The sequence below is a fragment of the Mauremys mutica genome, chromosome 8 (genome assembly GCF_020497125.1).
Source record: "Mauremys mutica isolate MM-2020 ecotype Southern chromosome 8, ASM2049712v1, whole genome shotgun sequence".
NCBI classification, from domain to species: domain Eukaryota; kingdom Metazoa; phylum Chordata; order Testudines; family Geoemydidae; genus Mauremys; species Mauremys mutica.
This window is the reverse complement of record NC_059079.1, coordinates 11,390,829-11,414,795: the sequence shown is the minus strand read 5'-3', so window position 1 is coordinate 11,414,795 and position 23,967 is coordinate 11,390,829. Positions and strand designations below refer to the sequence as shown.

General features: G+C 45.2%; 1 protein-coding gene across 8 annotated transcripts in view; it reads left to right on the top strand.

Annotated features, from left to right (window-relative positions):
* The window catches only part of LRP8 (LDL receptor related protein 8), a 440,430-nt gene that overhangs the window by 383,967 nt on the left and 32,496 nt on the right, over positions 1-23,967 (top strand). For all 8 annotated transcript variants that reach the window (XM_045026527.1, XM_045026529.1, XM_045026532.1 and 5 more), the window contains one exon: positions 10,803-11,171. In XM_045026527.1, the coding sequence (XP_044882462.1) occupies positions 10,803-11,171 (369 nt within the window). The remainder of the gene's footprint in view (positions 1-10,802; positions 11,172-23,967) is intronic.

Sequence of the window (23,967 nt, the reverse complement as noted above, 5' to 3'; positions counted from 1 at the left end):
GCCAGCTCAGGCGTAATGTACTATTCCACAACTGATGCAGAGTGATGTCCTGCCCACATCCCAAGCAAACAGAACGTAATTCCTGGAATCTGACCCTCAGTGTTTCCATAGCAGCCTCAACTTTTCTTCCTTGTCATTCCATGGCTGTCAGCCATACTGCACATCATGTACCTACACAAAGGGGGGGATCGATCTAAGATACGCAACTTCAGCTATGTTATTCACGTAGCTGAAGTTGAAGTATCTTAATTCGACTTACCTGGCCGTCCTCACAGCGGCGAGTTGACTGCCGCGGCTCCTCCTGCCGAGGTGGAGTACGGGCGTCGATTCACGGATCGATTTATCGCGTCTAGACGATAAATTGATCCCCGATAGATTGATTACTACCCGCCGATCCGGTGGGTACTATAAACATACCCCTAGAAGACTTTTTGGGTGAGAGAAGGTCCATAACTCTGTACCTTTTAATCCCCAAATATAGCTTTCTACTACTTAAACTAAAAGAGAATCTGCTTTAGGTATAGAAGTTAAAGGGCTTATGTTATGATGAGACACATTTGAGCAGATTGGACATTGCTCCCTTTTAAGAGCAGTGGTATATATAGTTTGCTCCCTCTAGCCACTACATTGTAGCTCTATGAACTGAGCACAATTTGCAAACGTTATTTCAAAACCAAGTACCTTCAAACATGGCACAGCCCTTTTCCAAGACTATGGCCAGGAAACGTCTGAAGCTTTAAAAGAAAGTTGTTTTGTGAATTGGACAAGCACAAAAACAACATCTGAAAACTTTCATCATGGCTGAAAAATTCTATTTTTTTTTACCCTCAGACAATTAAACAATTTGAATGGATTTTGCTTGCATTTTCCAAAAAAGTCACCTCTGAGCTGAAGTATAGCTGAGAAGGTTTAGTCCATAATGAGGTTAGTTTTTTTATAAAGTTTAAAGCAATGATTGCACATATGAATGTAGAATTAATGTGTCATCTCACTAAGGTGCAGCCCTAGGGTTGCCACCTTTCTAATGGCTGGTAACTGGACTTCTGAGGCCCTGCCCCCTGCTCCACCTCTTCCTTCAAGGCCCCATCCCTTCTCTGCCTCTTACCCTCAAGACCCCGCCCCCCGTCATTCGCAGTGACTTCACGAGCACAGCCAAGGCTACCTTGCCCACCACTGTGGCCTGCGCAGGGCCACACAACACCACAGGCTGCACGAGCAGCCTGGTCCCGGAGGCAACGGCTGCTGCTGCGCTGCCTCCTTCCTTCCACTTAGGGTTGCCACCTTTTCCACAGATCAAAAAAAATGGACATCAGGGCTTGCCAAATGGCACCAGGACACACAGGCCGAAATCCAGACTGTCCAGTGAAAACTGGACCGGTGGGAACCCTACGCAGCCCTTTATTTCTAAGTACTTTTTATACAAAAACTGTAGAAGTGAAAGGCCAAATCCTAATCCCATTGAAATCAACACCAAAGGGATCTCCATCCCGTTAACACCCGTGGAATCAGAGCCTTGGCCTAAGAGTGTTTGCTTCCACGTTTATTCCTATATCATTGTTGATTTCCTTTTACGGAACTTCCCATTTGAATCGCTGTAGTTTTTAGGCCAAATTTTCTAAACGTGGTCATAATCATTTACATACCTGTCACAGTGCACCCACCAAATAGCAGCGCGGCCAGAATTGCAATTAGAGGCCAAGTTGTCCTTTGAAAATTTGGCCTGTGTTTATGGTAGTGTTTTTTTCCACCCCTACTGCTGCATCTAAAAGGAATCTTTGACTGCCCACCCAACACAAGCCAGCATGCTTATATTTTATTCCAAACATATATTTGTAAATTGTCATTGCAGTTTCACTCCACCTTGTTTGGGATCTCAGGTTCTGGTGGAAATGCTGGAGATAAAAGCATCATTAGGGTAAATTTTGCACAAGGTTTTGCATGGCAAATTTTAGCTTTCTCCTGATTTGTCTTTTGCTCCAGAGGAGTTAATAATATAGTGTGCTAAATGCTGTGAATATTCAGGTCTAATGATGCGGTGAACCACAGTAAAAAGAAATATCGCTTCTTGTGAAGAATTCCCTTCAAGCAGATTAAATTAGTGGAGGTAGAGATTTTTATGGGGCAGTGACCTCACTGCTTGTAATGTGAACACAGCTTTGTACCTCATTATTCAGCAGAGCTAGACCTCTGGAGCCTGCGTTTCTCTCAGTTGTCATAGCTACTACAAGATTATCTGACTGAAGTCAGGTTTTCTATTTTGAATGTTTTTTTCTTACCTGTTCTGCCCATTGATTCAGAAGCATTTCTCTAGGGAGGGGAATGTTGTTTTCCTCCTCTCTGCCTTTCACAGACGTTCCTATGGGGCCATCCAATCAATAAATTGGCTTTTGCTTAAGAATTTGGAAAATAAAATCTGTTTTTCTCAGATGGCTTTGAGACATGTGTAAGTAGCTATGCAGTGATTGACAGTAGGTGTTTAGAAGCTACAAGATGCCGTGTGTGTTATTGCCAGCAACCATTTTGTTTATAGATGACCAGCAAGGAAACACACTGTAAACATATTATTAATCTCCAGTGCAAGACAATGGGCCAAATTCTTTTCTCATAAATCCATAGTGACTTAGTTGATTTAGTGGAATTACTCTTGTTTTACATGGGTTTAACTGAGAACCAATTATGACCCAAAGGTGCTTCAGTTGGTCCTGGTGGTTGATGTTTGCTTTATCCTTGTGCTTGGGAATTTGAAGGTAGGAAGAGGTAGCATGCACTGCACCACTGAAGTCTTAATCTGACTTTCTTTTTATTTTCTAATCACAGCAAAAATGGAGTTTACAAACTCCCTGGGATTACAACAGATCTAGCTATAATCTGATAACTTTAATTTGACTAATCTAAAGCTTTTAAGACTGCAGAGTTCCTTTCCTGAGTTGAGTGTAGGAAATCAAAAGCAGCATTTTTCTAAAGGGGAAAAATGGAAAATTCAGACAAATATTTTTGGGTACTTCTTAACTTATTTCATATTAGCACATCCTTCAGTATGAATCTCAGTATAATGGACTAAAGGTATGACATTCGTATAGTCTGGTTTTCCTGGCAAAACATCTCTGATTTAAATTCCCCAGTGGCAAAATTAGCCCCCACCATGCAAAAGGACCAATGCAAAGAATTCTTATAGCTAGAGGGAATCCCAGGCACTTCGGTAGGACTCTGCATGAGCATAATATTCCCTTTGTGGATCCATGTGCAGCATCATGGCTTTATTCTTTAATACCTTAATTTAGTAACTGAAAGCAACACAATTTTATGATAGGTATGAATTTGTATGTTAATATCACGGAGCTATTAGTTTAATGGATATTCTCATATGGTTCTTAGTGATTTGCCAAATCGGTGTAATTTGTAAAATTGCCATTTTAACAAACAAGTCATGTCTGCAGCAATGTGAGTGGGCACATCTCATCCAGGTTCCAATTCTAAGAATAAAAAAAAATCCAAACACTTTCTTGCATATATTTCTATTAAAATTATATCTACCACAGAACATCTAAAATTTGATTCAACAGATTACATTCTAAAAGAACATAAAAAGAGTAAAGATAGGTCTTTATTTCTTCCCCTGTAGGTATCTCTACAATTTGAACACAAAACTACACAATGTAAACCTTATGCATCCTAATGCCTTTTTCTCTTTACACTAGAATCACATTTATTTTGATGTGCCTTTCAGTTATTTAACCGGGAAATCTGTGCTGTTTCAGTATTCAGGAGTCTTTTAACAATTGCCCATTACAGAACAGAACTGAGGACACTGCAAGTTCTCAATAGTAACTTTTTATATGTTAGTGAAGAAGATATAAAAAAAAAATAAGACTTTTCAGGTCTTATGTATATACGGTACTCTTCTGTTCCTTAGAGTGCTACGCAATTACTGCTGAATAAAGCACATATGTTAATTGAATTGCCACAAAAATAAAGCCATTTTAAATGAACACATGAGAATCTCTGAAAACGTACTCTAGATCAATAACACACTTTTGCACCAACAATTATTTATCAGCAGTAACTTTGTAGTCTGGTCACATTGTTATAATTAACTAATAGTGCTCTAATGCAGCTCCAGAGACTGGAAAAACAGCTTGTTTGTGTTTGTGAGGAGCTGTGTTGCAAAAGAAGACAACAAATGCAAATATCAATTTGTGAGGTTATTTGAAATGGTTTCCCTGGCTCCTTAGCTACATTAGTGCTTTGACTAGAATTAGGAATTACCATTTCTTCCGCAGGCCTCATCTGTATGGGCTTCTCCATATCAATCACCATAGCAACAACCACTAATAGTGGTGAGACTGCAATTCTGTTGCATTATTCCCTCTATGGAAGGCCTGTCTTTATTTAGAGGAATTCACTTCAAGGTCATCATTATTTACCTCCCTCTCTTTTGCTGCCCTCCCTAGAGGGCAGCCTTCTGAGGGGGAATTGCTCCAAGGAGCATGAATCTTGCTTTGAACAGAGGCACCTGACACATGGCCTCAAGGTCTTTGAAAATGTATATTGTCGCTGTTTCCAAGGTAACTGCACCTCTGACCCCTTTGTGGCTTCCTTAAGGGCACCCAGCTTATGTTTCGGGCCTTCAAGCCATCACCTTTCTTGAGGCAGAGTCCCACAACACTCTCTCTCTAGAGTGGGGATTTAGGCTGCAGTTCATCCTGCACTATGACTACCTAAGCAGATCTGACTTGAGTTCAGCACTTACATCCCTCTTCTCTGTGGGGCAACAACAGGGTTAACAAGTGACCAGGCAGCATTCATAAAGCAAAGCATTATTTATTCAGAAGAAAAGCATGACAGAGAAAACATCCTGAAAAACAATAAACAGCTTATGTTCATGCTTACCAGGTAATGCCTATCTGCCACCTAGGATGCTGGTAGGTTTCAGAATATGTCACAAGGCCTGTCCTTTTCACAGTCTCATGTCTGTTCTTAGATTGTGTGTGTGACCTCCCCTCTCTCCCCCCCATTTTAGCCCATTCATACAGTTTTCAGTTCTTTGTTCTCAGAGTCTCTTTCACCAGGTCACATGCATTTTGCTTTCATGGCACTCAAGAATAGTCCATATTCCTCCCTGACTTTTTTTTTACAGACTTCAACATTTGTTGCATTGCAAAAAAAGTTTCAAAAAGTGAAATTCACCTCATTTTCCACACCCCAATATCTCTGAAACTCTTTGTCAATTCACCACAAATTTTACCGAACAGTTCTTGTCTGGCTGTAAACTACACGTGTAATTTCAAACAAAATGGATTTTTTTTTTTTGAGAAACAGGAGGCAAAATCAATTGGGATTATTATCGAGATGCTAGTAACAGCCTTCATCAGGGAATCACTACTGCAGCTGTATGATGGAGTGTCTTTTTTATTAATGATGGATATTGTTGATTTCACATTTTGTTTTGCATCAAATTAATATTTGAAAATCCACAGTAATTACGCTATAGATTCCTGCCTTATGGAAAAGTTATTATACATAAGACTCGCTTTACCCACATTGAAACACTGCAGCTTTTAAGCAGTGCCTGGTGACCTTACACTAGTATAGGAAATAAAAGAGAATGCCATATACAAATGAAACCAAATGTGGAATATACGGAGACAGAATTCATATAAATGACTAGGAATTTTTACCAGGACATCAATGTAAGTATTCTCTGCTCTTACAAAAAGTGCCATAGAATTGACTATACAAAGGCTTCAGTTTTACATCTTATCCGAAAGATGGCACCTCCAACATCCTAGTGCCTACTAGCGTCCTATTGGCTGAATAGTGACTGAGAGAAAAGGGTGCCAATACCGAGTCACTAAGTGTAGGACTTCATTGCTTTTAAAACCTGTAGCAGTGAGTCTCAAAGGACAGGTCTACAGACTCAGGCTTGTGCTACGGCACTAAAAACAGCTAGTAGACGTTGCAATTTGGGCTGGAGCTTGGGTACTGAAGCCCAGGGAAGGGGGTGGGTTTCGGAGCCCAAGGTCCAGTCAGAGCTGCAACACTCCTGCCAGTCAAAGATTTTCAAGATTTCTACTGGGATCACTTCATATTTAAAAAAGATTTGGCATGTGAGATGACAACACATATTTCTTTCCACTGAAAAAAATGGAAACTAATACTGTTTTTTCTCCCTTTTGTACAAAAAATCTCCTAATAGAGCAGGTAGCAAAATTAGAGAACGTAAACAAATTGCTCAAGTCAAAGGAGAAATAAATACCATGGTGGGTATTTAATTACTGTTTAATGTTATTTCTATTGAAATATTTGGGAAGCACTTCTTAGCATATGCGCAACGTGCCTCAGGCGGCACGTGACCAGGATTCATCACCAAATTTGGTCTGCTGGTTGGATCATTAGCTGGGCCGGGTACTAATGGGGAGTGCGACATGAACGCTGATCTATGACCCCTGGGAAGCTCTGAGATGCTGTAGTAATGGGGGTTGCCTACGTATCCAGACAGACTTGGGAAGGATGATGTGCATCTAAATTGCCTTTCACTTATTCCTCCCACCTTATCTCTCCATGTGCTGCGTATAGTAATTCATAATGCAACTCTTTTCTTGCTCTGGGGGTACTTTATACTAGTGTAAAGCCATGCAAAAGGTCATAATGTGGTTGGCACCTGTGTGGGCATAGTGCAAGGAGTTGCTCTCCCCCTATTTCAGCCCTGTGCAAGAGCAAGCCACAGTGTGGCTGGAGAGTGCAGGCTTTGCTTCTTCCTAGCACAGTCCATAAAATCTAGCTCTTTGAAAGTGGCTAGGGAGGGGCAAGGTAGGTTGAAGGTGAGACAATAGCGCCCTCTCTCCTTTTCTTAAAAGCCAGTGGAGCCAGATGGGTCTGAAAGGGGGAGTACTCTCCCTATGGGGGTGCCACTGTAGTGCCAGTGTTCACTGCCTAGGCAGAGTTCTGGCTGAGGCCTGTGGAAAATGAGTCAGTGGTACCAGTCCAGTCCATAGTAACCTGAGGACCACATCACATGAACCACCACTGTAACTGTCACCACTGTTGCCACTGGAGCTTTGTCTGCACAAGCACAGTTTGTGCCCGTTGTCAGCACTGATGCAGCTACATGCTTCTGGGCCAGGGTTAAAGATGTGCCAGTGCAGCCCTCCCTGTTCAAGGCTGAGGCACAAGGGTGGAGTGGTAGATGCCCGCTGCCCATGCTGTACCTGTTCAGTGAACAGAGGACTTCAGTCTCTAGTGCTGGTCCTATTCAGCATCTAGCATCAGCACTGAATTCACATTTTAAAAACAAAATAAAATAATCATAAGCTTGCGAATTAGCTAGGAGATCATAAGCTTCATTGCGAAGTCCTCAGGAGAGGCATGAAAGCAAAATTGCTTTTATTCTTTTCTGGCTGAGATTTTCGATACATTTTATATTTTAGTGGGGTTTCTGTGCACAGGGGAGGAGGAGCGTCTATATTAATTTGCATTGTCTGTAGGTGACTGACCTCCACTTTCTACGGATACATGTGGCCATCTCTAATTTGCACACTTGGCAAATTTCAAAAGGGAGACAGGCAACACATACAAACATAAGAAGGGGCAGAAGTGGGGGTAATGTAAACAGGGGAGAAAGATGTGCTCATTACAGCTCAGGGAAGGAAATTAATTCACAGTTGGAGTGTGTAAATTGCTGTAACCCTGCCAAAATATTAGGGATCAACAGCTTATGCAAACTTTGCTTATTTATTTTTTTCTGAGGTAGCTTTTCTAACATTTATTTTGATGTATTTTCTCAGCTCAGCCTTGATCTGTTACGTTATCTGCATGTAGTCACTGCAGCTCTCATGTTTATCATCTCTCTTCAATCAGATCAGTAAGGCTATAGCTGTGTTACCTCAAATTAATACTCCACAGTGCCATAACATTACCCATTTGAAATGGCTGCTAGATTACAGAGATGAAGACGGTTCGATAAGATTAATAGGTCATTTTGTTTTCAGTTATACAAGCGCCAATTAATCAGAATAGCTAAATAAGCACAATTAGATCTTTGGAGACAGGTAGGTGCCATGTAAATGTTTGTGAGAGGAAGACAGACATATAAGTAGAGATTGTGCCTATATTTTTCTTTTAATGAACTCCAACTCTGCCATGCAATTACTTTTAGATGCAGTTCCTAGTGTTTAGACATCTCTCCACCTGAGTGTGCTAACAAATCAGGTAGTTAGATGACCAAATGTTGTAATTTTCAGATGCACTTAATTGCAGCTATAAAATTGCACCCAGAAAATTGAAGGTGGAATTGAGATTCCTTTAAAAATCTACTTCATTGCATCCATAGAAGAGCTTATGGTCTGTGCTCAAGAGTATCCTTCTTCTCTGACTGTTTTTGGAATCTGAATGTTTTTCTTACTGGTAAAACATCTCTTCCCCATTCTACCACCAACCCCCTAACAAGCAAGAATTAATTTGGTGGTTCTAGTAATTTGTAATTTTAGTGCACTAGTGATTTCATACCATGGGTTTTAAAAATACAAGCATAGGATTTGCCATGCTGAATCAAAAAATGGATCCATCAAATTCTGTCTCCATTGGTGCCCAGTGTGAGATGCTACCAAGGAAGGCAAACACCTCTACTCCCTCAAATGGGCTTGTCCTTTGGCACTTAGGTGGTGGGAGCCAAAATAATGCCCAGACAGGTAGAAAGAAGTTGGGTTTGCTGGGACTGATCCAGGGAGGAAAGAAGGACTTGGGTTTCTTAGGTTTTACTTTAGGGCATATCAAAATCGATTCAATAGGTAGAACACTGGCACTTCAGGGAGTTAGAAACTTCAGCTATGCTCTTTGCCCATACAGCCTGGAAGTTCATGATTCAGGTAGTGTATATACTAATAATTCCATTGCAAGCAGTCAGTGCTTATCTTCCTAGATGAAAAAAACAGAATCTTCCTGTTTAACACTGTTAAAGTCTGTCTACACTTAGAGCTGGAGGTGTGATTCACAGGTCACGTATATACACTCTCACTAGCTCTTGTCACACTAGTGTGCTTAAATATAGTAGCATAGCTGTGGTAACGTGAGCCGCAGCATTGGATAGCTGTGCTGAGTATGTACCCACGTGGTTCAGGCAGCTGCACTACTTTTTTTTAGTGCACTAGCTATCCTAGCTCATAGGATAGATGTGGCCTTATTAGATAATTCTCCCAGTACTCAAAGCTGGTACGTAACCCCACGTAGTAGAGATTCTGTTGTCTTTCAGATGCACTTCCCATGTTGTGTCTCAGCTACCAGTGTTATTTCAGCAGTGTGGTTTATCACAGGAGCTGTGCAGAAGAGGCAATAAGTACTTTTGCTATTGAAGACAAAAGCCTCCTGAGCAGGGCCGGCTCCTGACCACAGCGCGCCAAGCGCGCACTTGGGGCAGCGTGCCACGGGAGGGCAGCAGGCGGCTCCGGTGGACCTCCCGCAGGTGTGCCTGCGGAGGGTCCGTTGGTCCCGCGGCTTCGGTGGAGCATCCGCAGGCATGCCTGTGGGAGGTCCACTGGAGCCGCGGGACCAGCGGACCCTCCGCAGGCACGTCTGCAGGAGGTCCACCAGAGCCGCAGGACCGCCAGAGCGCCCCCCACGGTGTGCCGCCCTGCTTGGGGCGGCGCAATTCTTAGAGCTGCCCCTGCTCCTGAGTGCAATTAAAAGAAGCATTTTTCAAGACAGATTATTTAATCTAATATAATTTATAAAAGCCATAATTTTCCATTGGATCTTTGAAGCTGCTGAAACTGATTTTTTTCCTTAACAACCAAGTAAATTAGGTACCAATTAGAAGTATTTATAGGGAACTCTTGCCAGTGGCTGTGTTTTTCTTTTTGCAGTAAGAGTGACCATTGTTGGGACATCTGAAAGTTTAATTTGAGCAGACTCCTCTGGCTCAGCAGTAAATCAGGCATGCAAAGGAAAAAAGTCTGTTCTCCTTCATAGCTCAAAAAGTCTCATTTGTATGTAAATGCAGAATGGTGACTTCCAGGGAAAATAGTCAGTACGTTGTGAAGGGATTTATCGGCATGATTCAGCAGCTAATCCCTACACAACTCACTGAATATTTACCCTGTGTGTCCCACTTAATATGTCCAAAACAAGACACGGTGAAATTTGCTTAGCTTTGGGGGTGAATTTGGTGAAAGTCAGGAACTGATAGCACTGGTTTGAGCTCATTATAGTGCCATCAGGAGCTATGCAAGCCTGTGTCCCACAATTCTGCCATGCATCTCCATCCTAGACTGTAATATCTCTGCCGTTCCATTGCTTGTCTCCCAGCACAGCTCAGACAGTGCTCTTCAGTCTTAGCTTGTAATACCTTTGCTGTTCAGGTGCTGAGACCACACACAGAATTGCCAGTGGTCCTTGTTCCTGATCTTAAGTTCCCATACACTTCTGTCCGAAGCTCCCCATGCAATTCTGCCAGTGCTTCTCAGTCTTGGCCTTCAGCCTTTCAACTATTCCACTCCTGGCCTCCACGCACAGTTGTGTTAATGATTCTCAGTGATAGCCTACCACAAGTGTGGTATTTCGGCCCTGGCTGGACTCCACACACACGCAGCCAATGCACGTCACTACTGACTTGGAACACCCCAGCTGTTCCTGGTCTGGACCCCACACAGCCTAGCTAATGCCCTTCACTCCTAGCCTGCTCCAGTGTTGGGTTTCTCCTGAGCAGAGAGTGCTCAAGGGTGTGTGGTGGGTTTGTGACATGGACGCAATGTCCACTTGGGGATTAGGTTGAAGATCTCCCAACTCATCTGTTTGTTTTTACTCCAAAGTCTGTTCTTCCAGTGAGTTCCAGTGCAGTAACAAGACCTGCATAGCCATGATCTTCGTGTGTGATGGTGACGACAACTGTGGCGATGGCAGTGACGAGAGGAAGTGCTCACCTCTCACCTGCAACCCTAATGAGTTCCAGTGCAACAACAGCGTGTGCATCCCAGAACCCTGGGTCTGTGACAACCAGCCCGACTGTGAAGACCACTCAGATGAATCAATGGAGAAGTGTGGCTACAAAGTCAAGCCTCAGGTGCTGAACACCTGTGCAGCCCACGAATTCAGGTGTGGCAATGGGGAGTGCATCCATTTGAACTGGAAGTGCGATGGCGACGAGGACTGCAAAGACAAGTCAGACGAGCAGGATTGTTGTAAGTATCTGCCGGGGCTCAGCAGTGTGGGGACAAGGGATGTCTGCTGAGTAAAGACTTCCTTGGAGGAGAGGGAATTTTTGGATGCCACTAAAGGCTGCATTTCAGCCAAGACCTCTAGTGACATGTTTGCTGCAACAAATTTGTGCCTTCAAACTGGGTATTTGTGTCTGCAGACTGTGGAGCTGAGTGCCCAATTACCAAAATAACCTGCACAAACGAGTCTGAGCACAGAACTCTGTGGCTGCAAATAATGGTGCATTCAGTGAGAAGTCAGAGGCTGATTTGAGGCTCAGAGAATTAATCAGCAGCTCCTGTAATGACTTAAATGTGAGCCTCTCTGACAGGGATGGGGAGAAGAGAGCCAGCTTTCCAGGAGCTCCTGGAGGCAGTGTTCCTCACTGAGTCACAATCCCTTTCAGAGGCAGGGCGACTCCACCCTGCCCCCTGTTCAGTGCTAGAACCTTTGTGACACAATCTGGCCCATAGCTTCTTCAAGAGAGATGAAAGTGTTTAGGTTTTGGGGGAAATTAATTGTTCTAAAAAAATAACACAGGACTGGAAAGCAAATAGAAAGCGTGGGCTGAGGTGGGGAGGGGAAGATTCATAGATTCCAAGGCCAGAAAGGACATTGTGAGCATCTAGTCTGGCCTCCTGCATAATACAGGCCATAGAACTTCCCCAAAATAATTCTGGGGAACTATCTAGTTTGAACTAGAACATACCTTTAAAAAAATCCAGTCTTGATTTAAAAATTGCCAGTGATGGAGAATCCTCCACAACCCATGGTAAATTGTTCCAAAGATTAATTACCCTGTTAAAAATTTACACCTTATTTCCAGTCTGAATTTCTCTAGCTTCCACTTCCAGCAACTGGATCGTGTTATACCTTTGCCTGCTAGGCTGAAGAGTCTGTTATCAAATATTTATGTCCCATGTAGGCACTTATAGACTGCAATCAATTTACCCCTTACCCGGCTCTTTGGTAGTGGAGTGGGTTGTGGGGGGCCTAGCTGAGGAGGAATTGGTAGCAACTGACTGAAGATATCTGTTTCAGTTGCAAATCAGAGATAGGGAATGGGAACAGGTTTGAAAACCCCTAGATCACCTCGGGGCCACAGCTCACAGGTTGGAAACATCTATGTTAAAGCAAAAAAAAAAAAAAAAACAACGTTTTCTGCCTATGAATCCAGAACATATTGAACCAGACAGTCAAAAAAGGGATCTCTGAAGAAGCCAGTTCATAATGCACTTCGCTCTAAAACCTAAGCCCTTTCAGTGTAAGAGTTTGGCTTGTTAAAGGCTCAGAGATAATAAATAATGGATTTCTCTTCAGTTAGCTTTGTGTATTTAACACGTTATTGCTGTGTATTGAATGTTTTATCCATTTTCAGACACTAAACTGCTCAAACTGGTCACTTACCCAGAGAGACCAAGAGGGAAATGGAGAAAATGTTTCGTTGAAATATTCATAATGACAAGATTGAGATGAAATAAAATATTTACACAGCTACATACATACATACAGCACTGCTGAAAGGGGGGCAGCTCTGGGGAGGACGGCCACAACCAACTGCAGGGACTGAACATTTTAACCAAGGAACCCAGGAAAAACCTCCTGCTCTTAGAATCAGAGCCATAGAGTTTTTATTGTCCACATAGACATTGCACCCAGCATGGCAGAAAAATCCAGCCTCTGAGGCTAGTAGGGCAGTCCCAGTTTGGGAAGGGCCTTTACAAGAAGGCAGTTAGGCTTTCTGTGAAGCAGAGATACAGGCAGGGAGCAAATGCTGTAGCTCCTTTAACAGGAGAAGGAGAAAGTGGAAGCCCCGGTCACCACTGGTTGTATTTCAGGAGGGTAGGGGAAAATGCAGAGTAGCCTCTGAGCTGCTCTTAAGAGTAGGGAGATGAGAAAAATGAGTAGATAGCCAAGGAGCAGGAGAAAGAGCTGCCATACAGAAAATCAAAGGGGGTGTGGGCAGCAGCAGAATAGGAGTCCCAGGTGGGCTCAGGATTTACTTCTGGGGCAATTCTGCGCCACTGCACAATGCAGAATTTTGCAGAAATTAACATTGTGCACGCAGAATTTCTTTTCCGCCACAGAAATGGGCTACAGTGCTGCCGGCTACTAGTAGGGGCCGCTGGACCCAACAGAGCCCGGCTCGCACATAGAAGACAGCGCTGAGGGAAGGGAGAGGGAGCTGGAGGGTTCCGAGCAGCTGCAGTTTCCAGCATGCCCTGAGCGAAGGAGAGGGCGGTGCACAGGAAACTCCATGCAAGCCTGGGACCCAACATTCGGCTGTTTCTCCCTCTGGATCCCTGGGCTCTGGGGAGGAGAGGGAGGTGGGTGTCTGGGCTGGGGGAGGGGAGGGGAGGGGAGGGGTTGGGGGTGTGGGTATCTGGGCCGGGGAGTGCCACGGTTGAGCTGTGGGAGGGAGTGTGGGTATCTGGGCTGGGGGGAGGAGGGAGTATCTGGCCGGGGGGGGGGGGCGAGGGGAGAATGCAGCTGGGCTCAGGGGTGGGGGTGTGTTTGGCCCCTGGCTGGTCTCGTGGAGGGGAGGGGAACAGAGAACAGGAACTGGCTTGTCACAGGGGTTTCTTTAACTCTCTTCTCCTGGGGGAATTTTTGTGTGTGTTTGTATTGTTACAGACATACTTGCTGCCGGGTATTTTGAAATAAATTACCAAAATAATTGAAACTGGTGTGATTATGTAGTGTTATTTTGACAAATGTGCAGAATTTTGCAGAATTTTTATTTTTTTGGCACAGAATGCCTCCCGGAGCAAGGACTGATGCTCAGCTTCAGGGAGGATTGATTTTGTCGAGAGGGGGAGCATTGATTGACTGGATATGAGGGGGATAACAGTGTGATTGGTGGAGAGCAATATGGTGGAATAGATCTGTTTGAGCCACAAAGCTGGTCCTTCACCTTCAGGAATGTGGGCCTTAGTGGCTGCAGCTGAAGATGAATTCCTTCAGTCAGCACTAGCAGTAGATCTGTTATCCTTTCTGTGGGACAGCCACTAGAGGGCAACATCACTGATCTACATAAAGCCAGGATAATAGCTACATAATAGCAGGGCTATTTTTAATCCCTTTCCCACCCACTCCCGCTATTGTGGCAGCGGGTCTGTGGGACCCGTGGGATCCCAGTTCCAGGCAGGACTCTATGTTTTTTGGGGGGGGAGGGTTGTTGTATTAACACTTGAAAGAAGTGAGTTTCCAGAATAAAATCTCTGTTTTTGAGAAGCCCTGTTGGCAGCTTCAATTTGAATTCACTTTCACAAAGGCCAATTTGCCCTGTCACAGTACAAAGAAAGCACAACCCAGCGTAGGTCGGGAATGTTTGTCACACCAGTCAAACTAATCTAGTGTAGGTGGCAGCTGGGTCACTGTAGTTTGAATTTTTAAAGCAAGTGCTTTTCTTTTTACTACCAGGTAATTATTCCCCTAGTTGTATTTTCACAGCACTGATACCCCTGGGCAGGTTATAGTATCTCAGGTGTAAATTCCCTGCTAGTAGCCAAGGGGGGTTATCTTGGGCCCTTTGCTGTGTTAGTGCACGTTTGATTCTGATACCGTCTGTGCACAATTATTTGTAGCACCTAAGAGCTCTAGTCATGGACTAGGACCCCATTGTGCGAGGCGCTGTACAAATCCCGAACAAAACGATAGTCCCCACCCCAAAGAACTTACAGTGTCAGTAAGTGAACTCAGACCTTGAGGTACGTCCCCTGGAATGGCATTGGCATTTGAGGGTGGACTATTTACACACAAGCTTCAATCCAGTAAAGGAAAAATGAGCTCCCCTCTCTCCTTGTCCACATCCAAGGGGCCTTGGTGGGTGCAGTATGGGACATGTCATGGAAGCATTTGCCAGTTGAAATATGAAAATGCCATTTTGAGCCTCAGTTGTTTTTAGAACAGAGTCTGAGTCAAGTCACATTCATCTCGCCTTTGCTGCATGGCTGGCAGGGCTGGGACTACACTTGGCCCACCGTGGAGGCGAGAGAGAACTTTAGTACTCAGGGACATCCCCTGGATCTGATCCAACATGGGCACAGATGGCTTCCAAAGGGTATCCACTGAGCCCCAGCCGTCACAATAGGAAGCCTTGAAGGAATGTGGTGTAAAGCAGGTAGCAGTCACAGCATCTCACAATTCTATAGAAAACTTTTCAAAATATCTCCCTACAATATCCTAGTGCAACTTTCTCTGGGGGAATGATGACTGCCAGCTAGTGCACAGCTGCATAGTAGTGAAGGAAAGAAGAAATTTGGCCAAGGAGATGGGCAAACTCCCACTCCTTTGGAAAGTGCCTTGGGACCTTTAACATTCATGTTCAGAAGGCAGGAATTTTAGTGTACAGGGTCTCCTGCAGTAAATCCATATACAGCAAATTGCACAATGTTCAGTATACCTACCAGAAAGGGATGAATGGCAGAGCTGCCTCCACTGGGTTTGGTCCTGTGGCTCCAGGAAACACAGGTATTTCAACACTGATGCTTTGGCTGTTACACCATCCTTTCTCTGGAGAGCTCCTTGACACATGCAGGTCCTGATTCTCCTCTCACTGGTAGTGATGTAAATAAGGAGTAACTCCATTGAAGTAAATGAAGTTCTGCTCAGGTAAAACCAGTGTGAATAACAGTATAATTAGTCCGCTAGAGCTGTATGTAGTGGGAGAGGAGACCCTTAATGCACCAGAGAAGAGAGGATATGTGGCTCCGCATGTTGGTATCTGTGGGTTTAACTGATCATTCCGAGATTAAACCAGTGTGGCTTCTAACCATAAAAAAGCTGCACCCAGGCGGTGCCATCTATTATACAGCTTTAAAAGTGACATTGGAGAACCAGTTTGTCGATGCCCTTATAAAACAAAAGGATCTGAGTTTGCTAAACAAACAATTGTGGAAACAAAGAATCAGATATTCAGCTGTTGTAAATCACTTTAGTGGAGCTACTGATTTACACCCATGGGGGATCTGGCCCAGACAGCTGAGGTTTTCTTCTCTCTCTCTGAACTTTCTGAGTCTTTTTTTTATTAAAGACACAGAAGAAGTTACAAATATATGACATGGCATCCATCATTTGGTGCTTTGATACCTCTACAATAGGTATATTAAAAACACCCTAGATTTGATCTGATTAGATTAAGTTCAGGACTGAAGATGTCGATTTTACATCTTTTCCTGCACATGGAGCTAATGGGTTTTTTGTATTATACGTAATAGAGGGATATTAACCACTTTAAAAAAATCTGCCTTGAGGCCTGCATCAATCACTTGTTGTCATAACCATTTTGGATGAATGAAAGAGTAGGCTACCCACTGAGGGCAACAACTAGTGAAAATGTTTTGGCAGAGAGAGAGAGAGAGAGAAAATACCGGTAAATAGGATAGAATGGGCTGGCTCAAGGAATTTGTCTGTGGCAGTTGCTTTTTTCCTGAATTCATATAAATACACTCAAAATGTATTTTTCTAATATAATTTATAGTTTGGCTTTATCAGCCTCACAATCCAGACCTGTTATATTAAAAGTTCTCCTTTGAAATATAGGTTGTACATACAGAAGGGGAATATAGGACCGTGCTTAGAACAAATAACTAGGAATCAGGGCTCTTGAGAGCTAATCCTGACTGTACAACAGTCTTCTCGTGTCACTTCCAACTCCATGCCTCAGTCCCTCCATCCATAAAATAGGACTTATCTTGAGGCTTAGTTAATGTTTGAAAAGTGCTTTGAGAAACGCACGTGAAAATTGCCATAAAACTGCAAAGTGATTTTATTTTCAAACAGTAATAAATGCCTCAGATGGAAGTTGTTTGGTGCAAATCCCCATGTGCGTCATTAAAGACACGGGTAATTGGCAAGGCGAATTGCCAGCTTTGAGCCTGGAATGTGCATGTTGAATTTGAGCAGCTTGTCTTTTTGTCCAGAATTTGCAAATGTAAAGCATAGTTGTGTCATGTGTAGCAGTTAATTTAACAGGTTCTTGCTTTGTTTCTGTTTTGTGGAACTGAAGAGGAGCTATAAAAGTGCTGAGATTCCGTTGATTTAAGTCTCCAAAATAGCACTGCAATTTTCTGAACAGCTGGTGCATATAAACAAAGCTCTGCAAAAACACAGCCATCCTCTCTAACACAGGATATCCTGTTGCTGTGGGAATGCCCCTGATTGGTGGCCTGTTGTATTCACTCAGCCAATTATATTGAAATGGAATTATGTCCCAGTTTCGTTATAAAAAGGCACGTGGCCAGTCTCCCATCGCCTCCCTCACCCCTTGCCTGCCTACCAGGTTCCAGGATAGCTTTTGCCATAACATTACAGGTATGATGCTGTTGTACTTATAAGAACATTGTAAAGATACATTTTTTAAATTGTTCCCCTTGTCACACTTAGGTGATTAAAAGCGAGAGAATTTTTTTAAATTAACTAGTCTTTTCAACTCCGATGGGGCTTTAGGGGACTACCTGGTCCTTGGTGACCAAGGCGTTAAATTTAGCTCAGCTGCTCATTCCATTTACCCAGATGTTCAGGGAAAGAGCAGTACATTGACTACTAGAGAGACAGTGGGGGATATGGCTCTTGGGAAGGTTAGGCTCCACTCCATGTGTATAGGAACTGTGTTGAACCCCAGGCTGGGGAATTTTATTGTTCCTTTTATGCTTATGTTAACTGCTTTGGCCTTTGTGTTACAAACCTTAGCCAAAATTGTCAAGAGTTGGAAGCCAAATGTGAGGCCCTCAGTGGCCATATTTTGGAGGCACTAAGCACGTGCAGTTCCCAGTGGGTCAGCTGGAGGTACAGGTGATCAGCACCTGTGAAAATCAGAACACTTTTCAAACTTCTGGTTAATTAATCTGCTCACTGTACTTTTCAAACTGCAAAATATTTTTTTTCCATACTAAGTCTTTGCACCATCTGGCATTGGTATTTATGCATGTTGCTCTCCATTCAGCTTGGATAAAGATACTAAACTGGTGTTAACAATTTTCCCCTCAAATTCTCATGCAGCTGTACAATATTGGGTTTGGGTTTCCTACAGATTGATTTCATTTTTTTAAAAATGGAAACATCTATCTTTATAGTAAGTTTGGTTAAAATTATTTTTTTTTAATTAAACCTACATTTGGGAGTCTTATTATTGTTACTAATATTACTACTAATAATAAATAAATATATTCAAGGTACACAGAGCCTTTCGTCTTGAGGGTCCCAAATTACTTGATAAACTGCCGGCCTTCTCTAGTTGAACTGAGTGACAAAAATCACACTAACTTGAATAAGTGTAGGATTGGGTTGGGCAATTGCTTCACTGCTGAGTTAGAGGAAGGAGTGCCACCTATAAGTAAGAAAATGAAACTGATGATCCAGTAGGTCCATAGATGTTGCTTTTGAGGCCTCCCATCCACTTACCTGTCTCACAGTTACTTAGTTTCTGGAATTTGATGGTGACAAAGCTTTGGCTTCTAGGACACCATTTATTACTTGGGAAAGCTTTTTGCCTTAGGGTTTTTTGCAAAAGGTTTATCTTTGTGCATTTACAGGGTGGATTTGACTTCTTTCCGGGACAGGAGGGGACAAAGCCACCTCACAGCCTTTATTTTGTTACATTGTATTTATAAATGCTGGGTTTCCCCCACACCTCCACAGGTGTTGCAGTTGTCATTGCTATATAAAATGTCATGCAGCAATTCTGTACATGATAGAGTTCAGTCAACTGAAGTCATCCTAAATCTGTATTTTGTATCCTGTATGATGCTGTGTAGAATAATACTGTGCCATGGCTTGCACTTTATGATACTTGCTGCTAGTTCACTTAATGTCTCTTGGCTCTTTTTGGGGTATCTAAAAAAAATGGCTACTTGCCTCTCGTAACTGTTGTTCTTCGAGATGTGTTGCTCATGTCTGTTCCAATTAGGTGTGCACATGCTGCGTGCACGATTGTCGGAAGGTTTTTCCTCTAGCGGTACCCGTCGGGTCGGCTGTGGAGCCCCCTGGAGTGGCGCCTTTATGGTGGTGTATATAGATCCTTGCCAACCTGCCGCCTGCTCAGTTCCTTCTTGCCAGAATACTCCAACAGAGGGCAGGCGGGTGGGATTTGGAATGGACATGAACAACACATCTTGGAGAACAAGAGTTACAAGAGGTAGGTAACCGTTTTTTCTTCTTCGAGTGCTTGCTCGTGTCCATTCCAATCAGGTGACTCCCAAGCCATACTCTTGGAGGAGGGGTCAGAGTTCATCTGGTCATAGATTGCAGCACGGCCCTGCCAAACGCTGCGTCATCTCTGGACTGTTGGGAAATTGTGTAATGCGAGTTGAACATATGGATAGAGGACCGTGTGGCTGCCCTGCATATATCCTGAATGGCCATTTGACCTAGGAAAGTGGCAGATGACGCTTGAGCTCTTGTAGAGGGCACCGTCAATGTTGGGGCCAGAATCTTGGCCAAGTCCTGATGCACGACGTGATCCAGGATGATATGCCTTGGGAGGAGATGAGAAACCCTTTCATCCTCTCTGCGACAGTGATGAAGAGCTGTGGGGACTTCCGAAACGGCTTTGTGCGCTCAATATAGAAAGCTAGGGCGCATCTCGCGTCCAGTGAATGAAGCATGTGGTCTCTGTTATTGGCATGCGGCTTGGGAAAAAACACAGATAAGAAAACGTCCTGATTTCTAGGGAATTGAGAGACTGCTTTAGGGAGAAACACAGGGTGTGGGCGTAGGTGCACCTTGTCTTTATAAAAGACAGTGTAAGGGGGTTCAGATGTCAGCGCCTTGAGTTCGGAGACCCTTCTGGCTGAAGTGATGGCCATGAGGAAAGCTACCTTCCAAGATAGGTAGAGCAAGGAACATGTCGCCATGGTCTCAAATGGGGGGACATAAGCCTGGCAAGGACTAGATTGAGGTCCCAAGGAGGAAGATGCTGCCTCACCTGATGATACAGTCTATCCAGCCCCTTGAGGAAGTGGCCTACCATCGGGTTTCCAAAGACCAACCTACCCTTCACCCCTGGGTGAAAGGCAGAGATGGCGGCCAAGTGTACCCTGATCGAAGAGGTCGCCAACCCCTACCGTTTCAAGTCAAGCAGGTAGTCCAAAATAAACACGATCAGAACTTGTGGTGGAGGAGTACCTTTCTGCATAGACCAAATCGAGAACCGCTTCAACTTGGCGAGGTAAGTTGCAAGATTAGAGGGCTTCCTGCTTCGGAGAAGGACCCCCTGAACTGAATTTGAGACTGGTTTAACCATGGAGCTTCCACGCTGTGAGGTGGAGGGACTCCAGTGTCAGATGTCGTATCCTGCTGTGGTCTTGTGTGATGAGGTCTGGGAACAAGGGAAGGGCTACAGGCCTGTCCACTGATGGGTCCAACAGAGTGGTGAACCAGTGTTGGCGGGACCACGCCAGTGCTATGAGGATCAATGAGGCCCTATCCAGGTGGACTGTGAGGAGAACCCTGTGTATGAGAGGGAAGGGTGAAAACGTGTAGAGCAGACGATGCCCCCATGACAGGTGAAACACGTCTGTGATAGAACCTGGGCTGTGGTTCAGGAAGGAGCAGAAGCACTGACACTTCCTATTGCTCCATGTCGCGAATAGGTCCCAGTGGGGAAAGCCCCACCTCTGGAAGATGTCCAGAAGTACGTGACCTTCAAGTCAAGGGCGGTGTACCAGTCCCCTGGATCTTGGGAAGGAATGGTGGAGGCCAGGGAGACCATGCAAAACTTCATTTTCTTTATGACTATGTTGAGGTCTCGCAGATCTAGAATAGGTCTGAGCCCATCCTTGGCCTTGGGGATGAGGAAGTATTGAGAGTAGAAGCCTTTTCCCCTGAACTCCTGAGGAACCTCCTCTATCGCCCTGAGAGCGAGGAGTGATTTCACCTCCTGTAAAAGGAGTTGCTCATGAGAGGGGTCCCTGAAGAGGGACAGGGTTGGGGGATGGGAGGGCAGGAGGGAACAGAATTGGATAGACTGTCCCATCTCTACCGTGCTTAGTACCCAGCGATCTGAGGTAATCTAGACCCAGGCACAGTAGAAGTGGGACAGATGGTTTGCAAAGGGGGGAGAAGGATCCGGAAGATGGACTGGGGCTTGTCCTTGGGCACACCTTCAAAAATTAAGCGTAGGGCCAGGAGGCTGTTTGGACAAACTGTGGCCCTGGTCAGAGAAGGATCTCGATGGCCTCCTCCTGTTGTTCCTGCCCCTCCTTCTATTGAAGTCCTGCCTCGTGCTCCCCGAGTAGCAGCGCAGTGGAGGCTGGGGCTTGAAGGGCGATGATGGGGGCGGTGCTGCCATCGGTGCCGTCATTGTCGGAGCCGTTGATGTCGGCGCCATGATAGGTGGCGGTGCCGGGTCACGTGCCAGTGGGCCCTGGGATTGAGCCATCATGTCGATCAGATCCCGTGCCGCTTCAAATGTGTCCGGTGTGGAAGGAGGATCGAGGTCTTCTCCCTCCAAATCCTCCGGCACCAGAGAGCCCACCCGCACATGACTCGATGGCCCCCCTGTCACGGCCGGAGTCGACGGCTGCAGGACTTGCAGGCCAGGTTTGGGGTGTCCCAACACAGGACACACCCCACTGGTGTGCCGTGCCGGCAGCCCTTGTCCACCTTCTTTGTCTTATGCAGCACCAGCGATTGTGAATGGTGCCACAAGGTGGAGCTGGGCCTCGAGGCCAGGGAGCGGTGCCGATGCTCCTTACCCGAGTCTTTCCTCAGTGCTGCCAGTGTGCTGCACATCGAGGCTGTGGGCGAAGTGCAGATTTCATTAGGAGGCGCTTCAGGCGAGAGTCTCTCTCCTTCTTTGTTCTGGGCTTAAAACCGCTGCAAATCTTGCATCTATCTGCCTTATGGCCCTCCCCGAGGCACTTGAGGCAGGATTCGTGCGGATCGCCACCTGGCATAGGTTACAGGCACTTCTCATAGGGCTTAAAGCCCTGGGACCGAGGCATGCCCCAGTCCAGGGGAAAGGGAATCGGGGAAGATCTTCCAGCTAAGTACTATTCAACTAATTAACACTAATGGGTGACTATTCACAACTATTTACAACTATTCGACAACTATTCGAAGAAAGGTAGGCACTTGCAATATGCAAGACCGAGCTGGTCCAACAACCATCATGGGTGGTAAGAAGGAACTGAGCAGGAAGCAGGTCAGCAGGAACCTATATACACCGCCATAAAGGCGCCACCCCACAGGGCTCCACCGCCAACCCGACAGGTACCGCTAGAGGAAAAACCTTCCAAGAATCATGCACACGGCGTGCACACACCTAATTGGAATGGACATGAGCAGGTACTCGAAGAAGAAGCCGTAATTTCTGTTTTCAGAGACAGTTTGTGAAATTGTCAAGGAAATGCTACCATGTGGCTTTGGATTACATGAATTAGCATCAGCTCTGACCTCCTATAGCTAGTCAGCGGCAATGATTTTCTGTCATGTAAAACTCGGCTTCAGCCCCCAAAGGAGAAACACAGCAGTAAAGACTTTCAAATGGTTTGCTACTTTAATAGAATTTTGAGGAAACATTTGGAAGATGGTCTCCTCTGAACTGTAGTGTGTAACATACCCAGGGAGCCGTAGATCTCCTTTGCAATCAAACTGGCGACTGCTCCCCTTAAGCATCTATAGAGCTTCTGTGCTCATTGTTACAGCTAAGATTTTGTCATGGATATTTTTAGTCTGACTTTTACTAAAAATATCTGGGACAAAATGGGGATCTGCGGGTCCCCACGCTACCTGAAGTGGGGCAGCTGTGCAGGGGCTAGGAGCCACCTGCAGCAGCTGTGGGTTGTGGGGTACACCTGCCACCTGCAGATTGGGGGGTCCCCTGCTGCCCATGGGGGCCGGGAGCTGCAGGGTACCCCCACTGCCTGCAGCTCCAGGGGCCCACGGAGCCTGGGAGCTGGGGGTTCCCCACCGCCTCTGGTGGCCCCCGCAGCTCCCAGCCCCGATGGGCAGCAGAAGACACTGCTGAAGTCACAGAGGTTGCTGGAAGTCATGGGTTCCATGACTTTCACGACCTCCGTGACTTAATCGTAGCCTTATTCATTGTCAATATAAATGAGAGTCCCAGCTATAGAGGCCGTTTGTTTAACATAACCTAAGGAAGGCATTGCTTCAGGTAGAGGCTCTGGGCTAGATTCACAAGGGGGACGTAGTTGTCTACCTGTCCCTTTAGGTGCCTAAGTTCAGCATTTAGGTGCCACTTCCATTCACAAAACCACACTCAGCTGCTGCCTAATTATATAGGTGCCTGACATCCCTAGGGCACCTACATTTCTGCCAGTGGCCATGCACACCGACACCTAAGTCCTGACCACCAAGGAGCTTGGTGTTCTAGCTCATGCTCAGCCCTGGTGGGATTTTCAAATCAGTCATTCTCCCACCTGTCTTGCCTGCAGGGCCTCATCAGGACATGCTTAACTCACAGAGGCGGCAGTGGTGCCACTTACCCTTTATGCACTACAGCCCAGCACTTAGCTGCCCTCATCTGGGATGTTGTGGGAGACCCAGGTTCATGTCCCTACCCTGCGTGATTTGGATCAGGGACTTGACCCCTGGTTTCCCACATCCCAGGTGAGTGCTCTAACCCCTAGTCTTTTGAGCATACAGGGGCCAACACCATTTCCTCCACCTCCTCCTGGGTTTTTTACAAGAAAGGACTGATTTGACTTAGGGCCTAACTCCAGGAAAAGGTTCAGAGTTGTGAATTCCAAGTGGATGGAGACGTCTCCCTCTGGTGGAGTTAGGCGTCTAATTCCCTTTCGGGGGAGGGCTTAGACC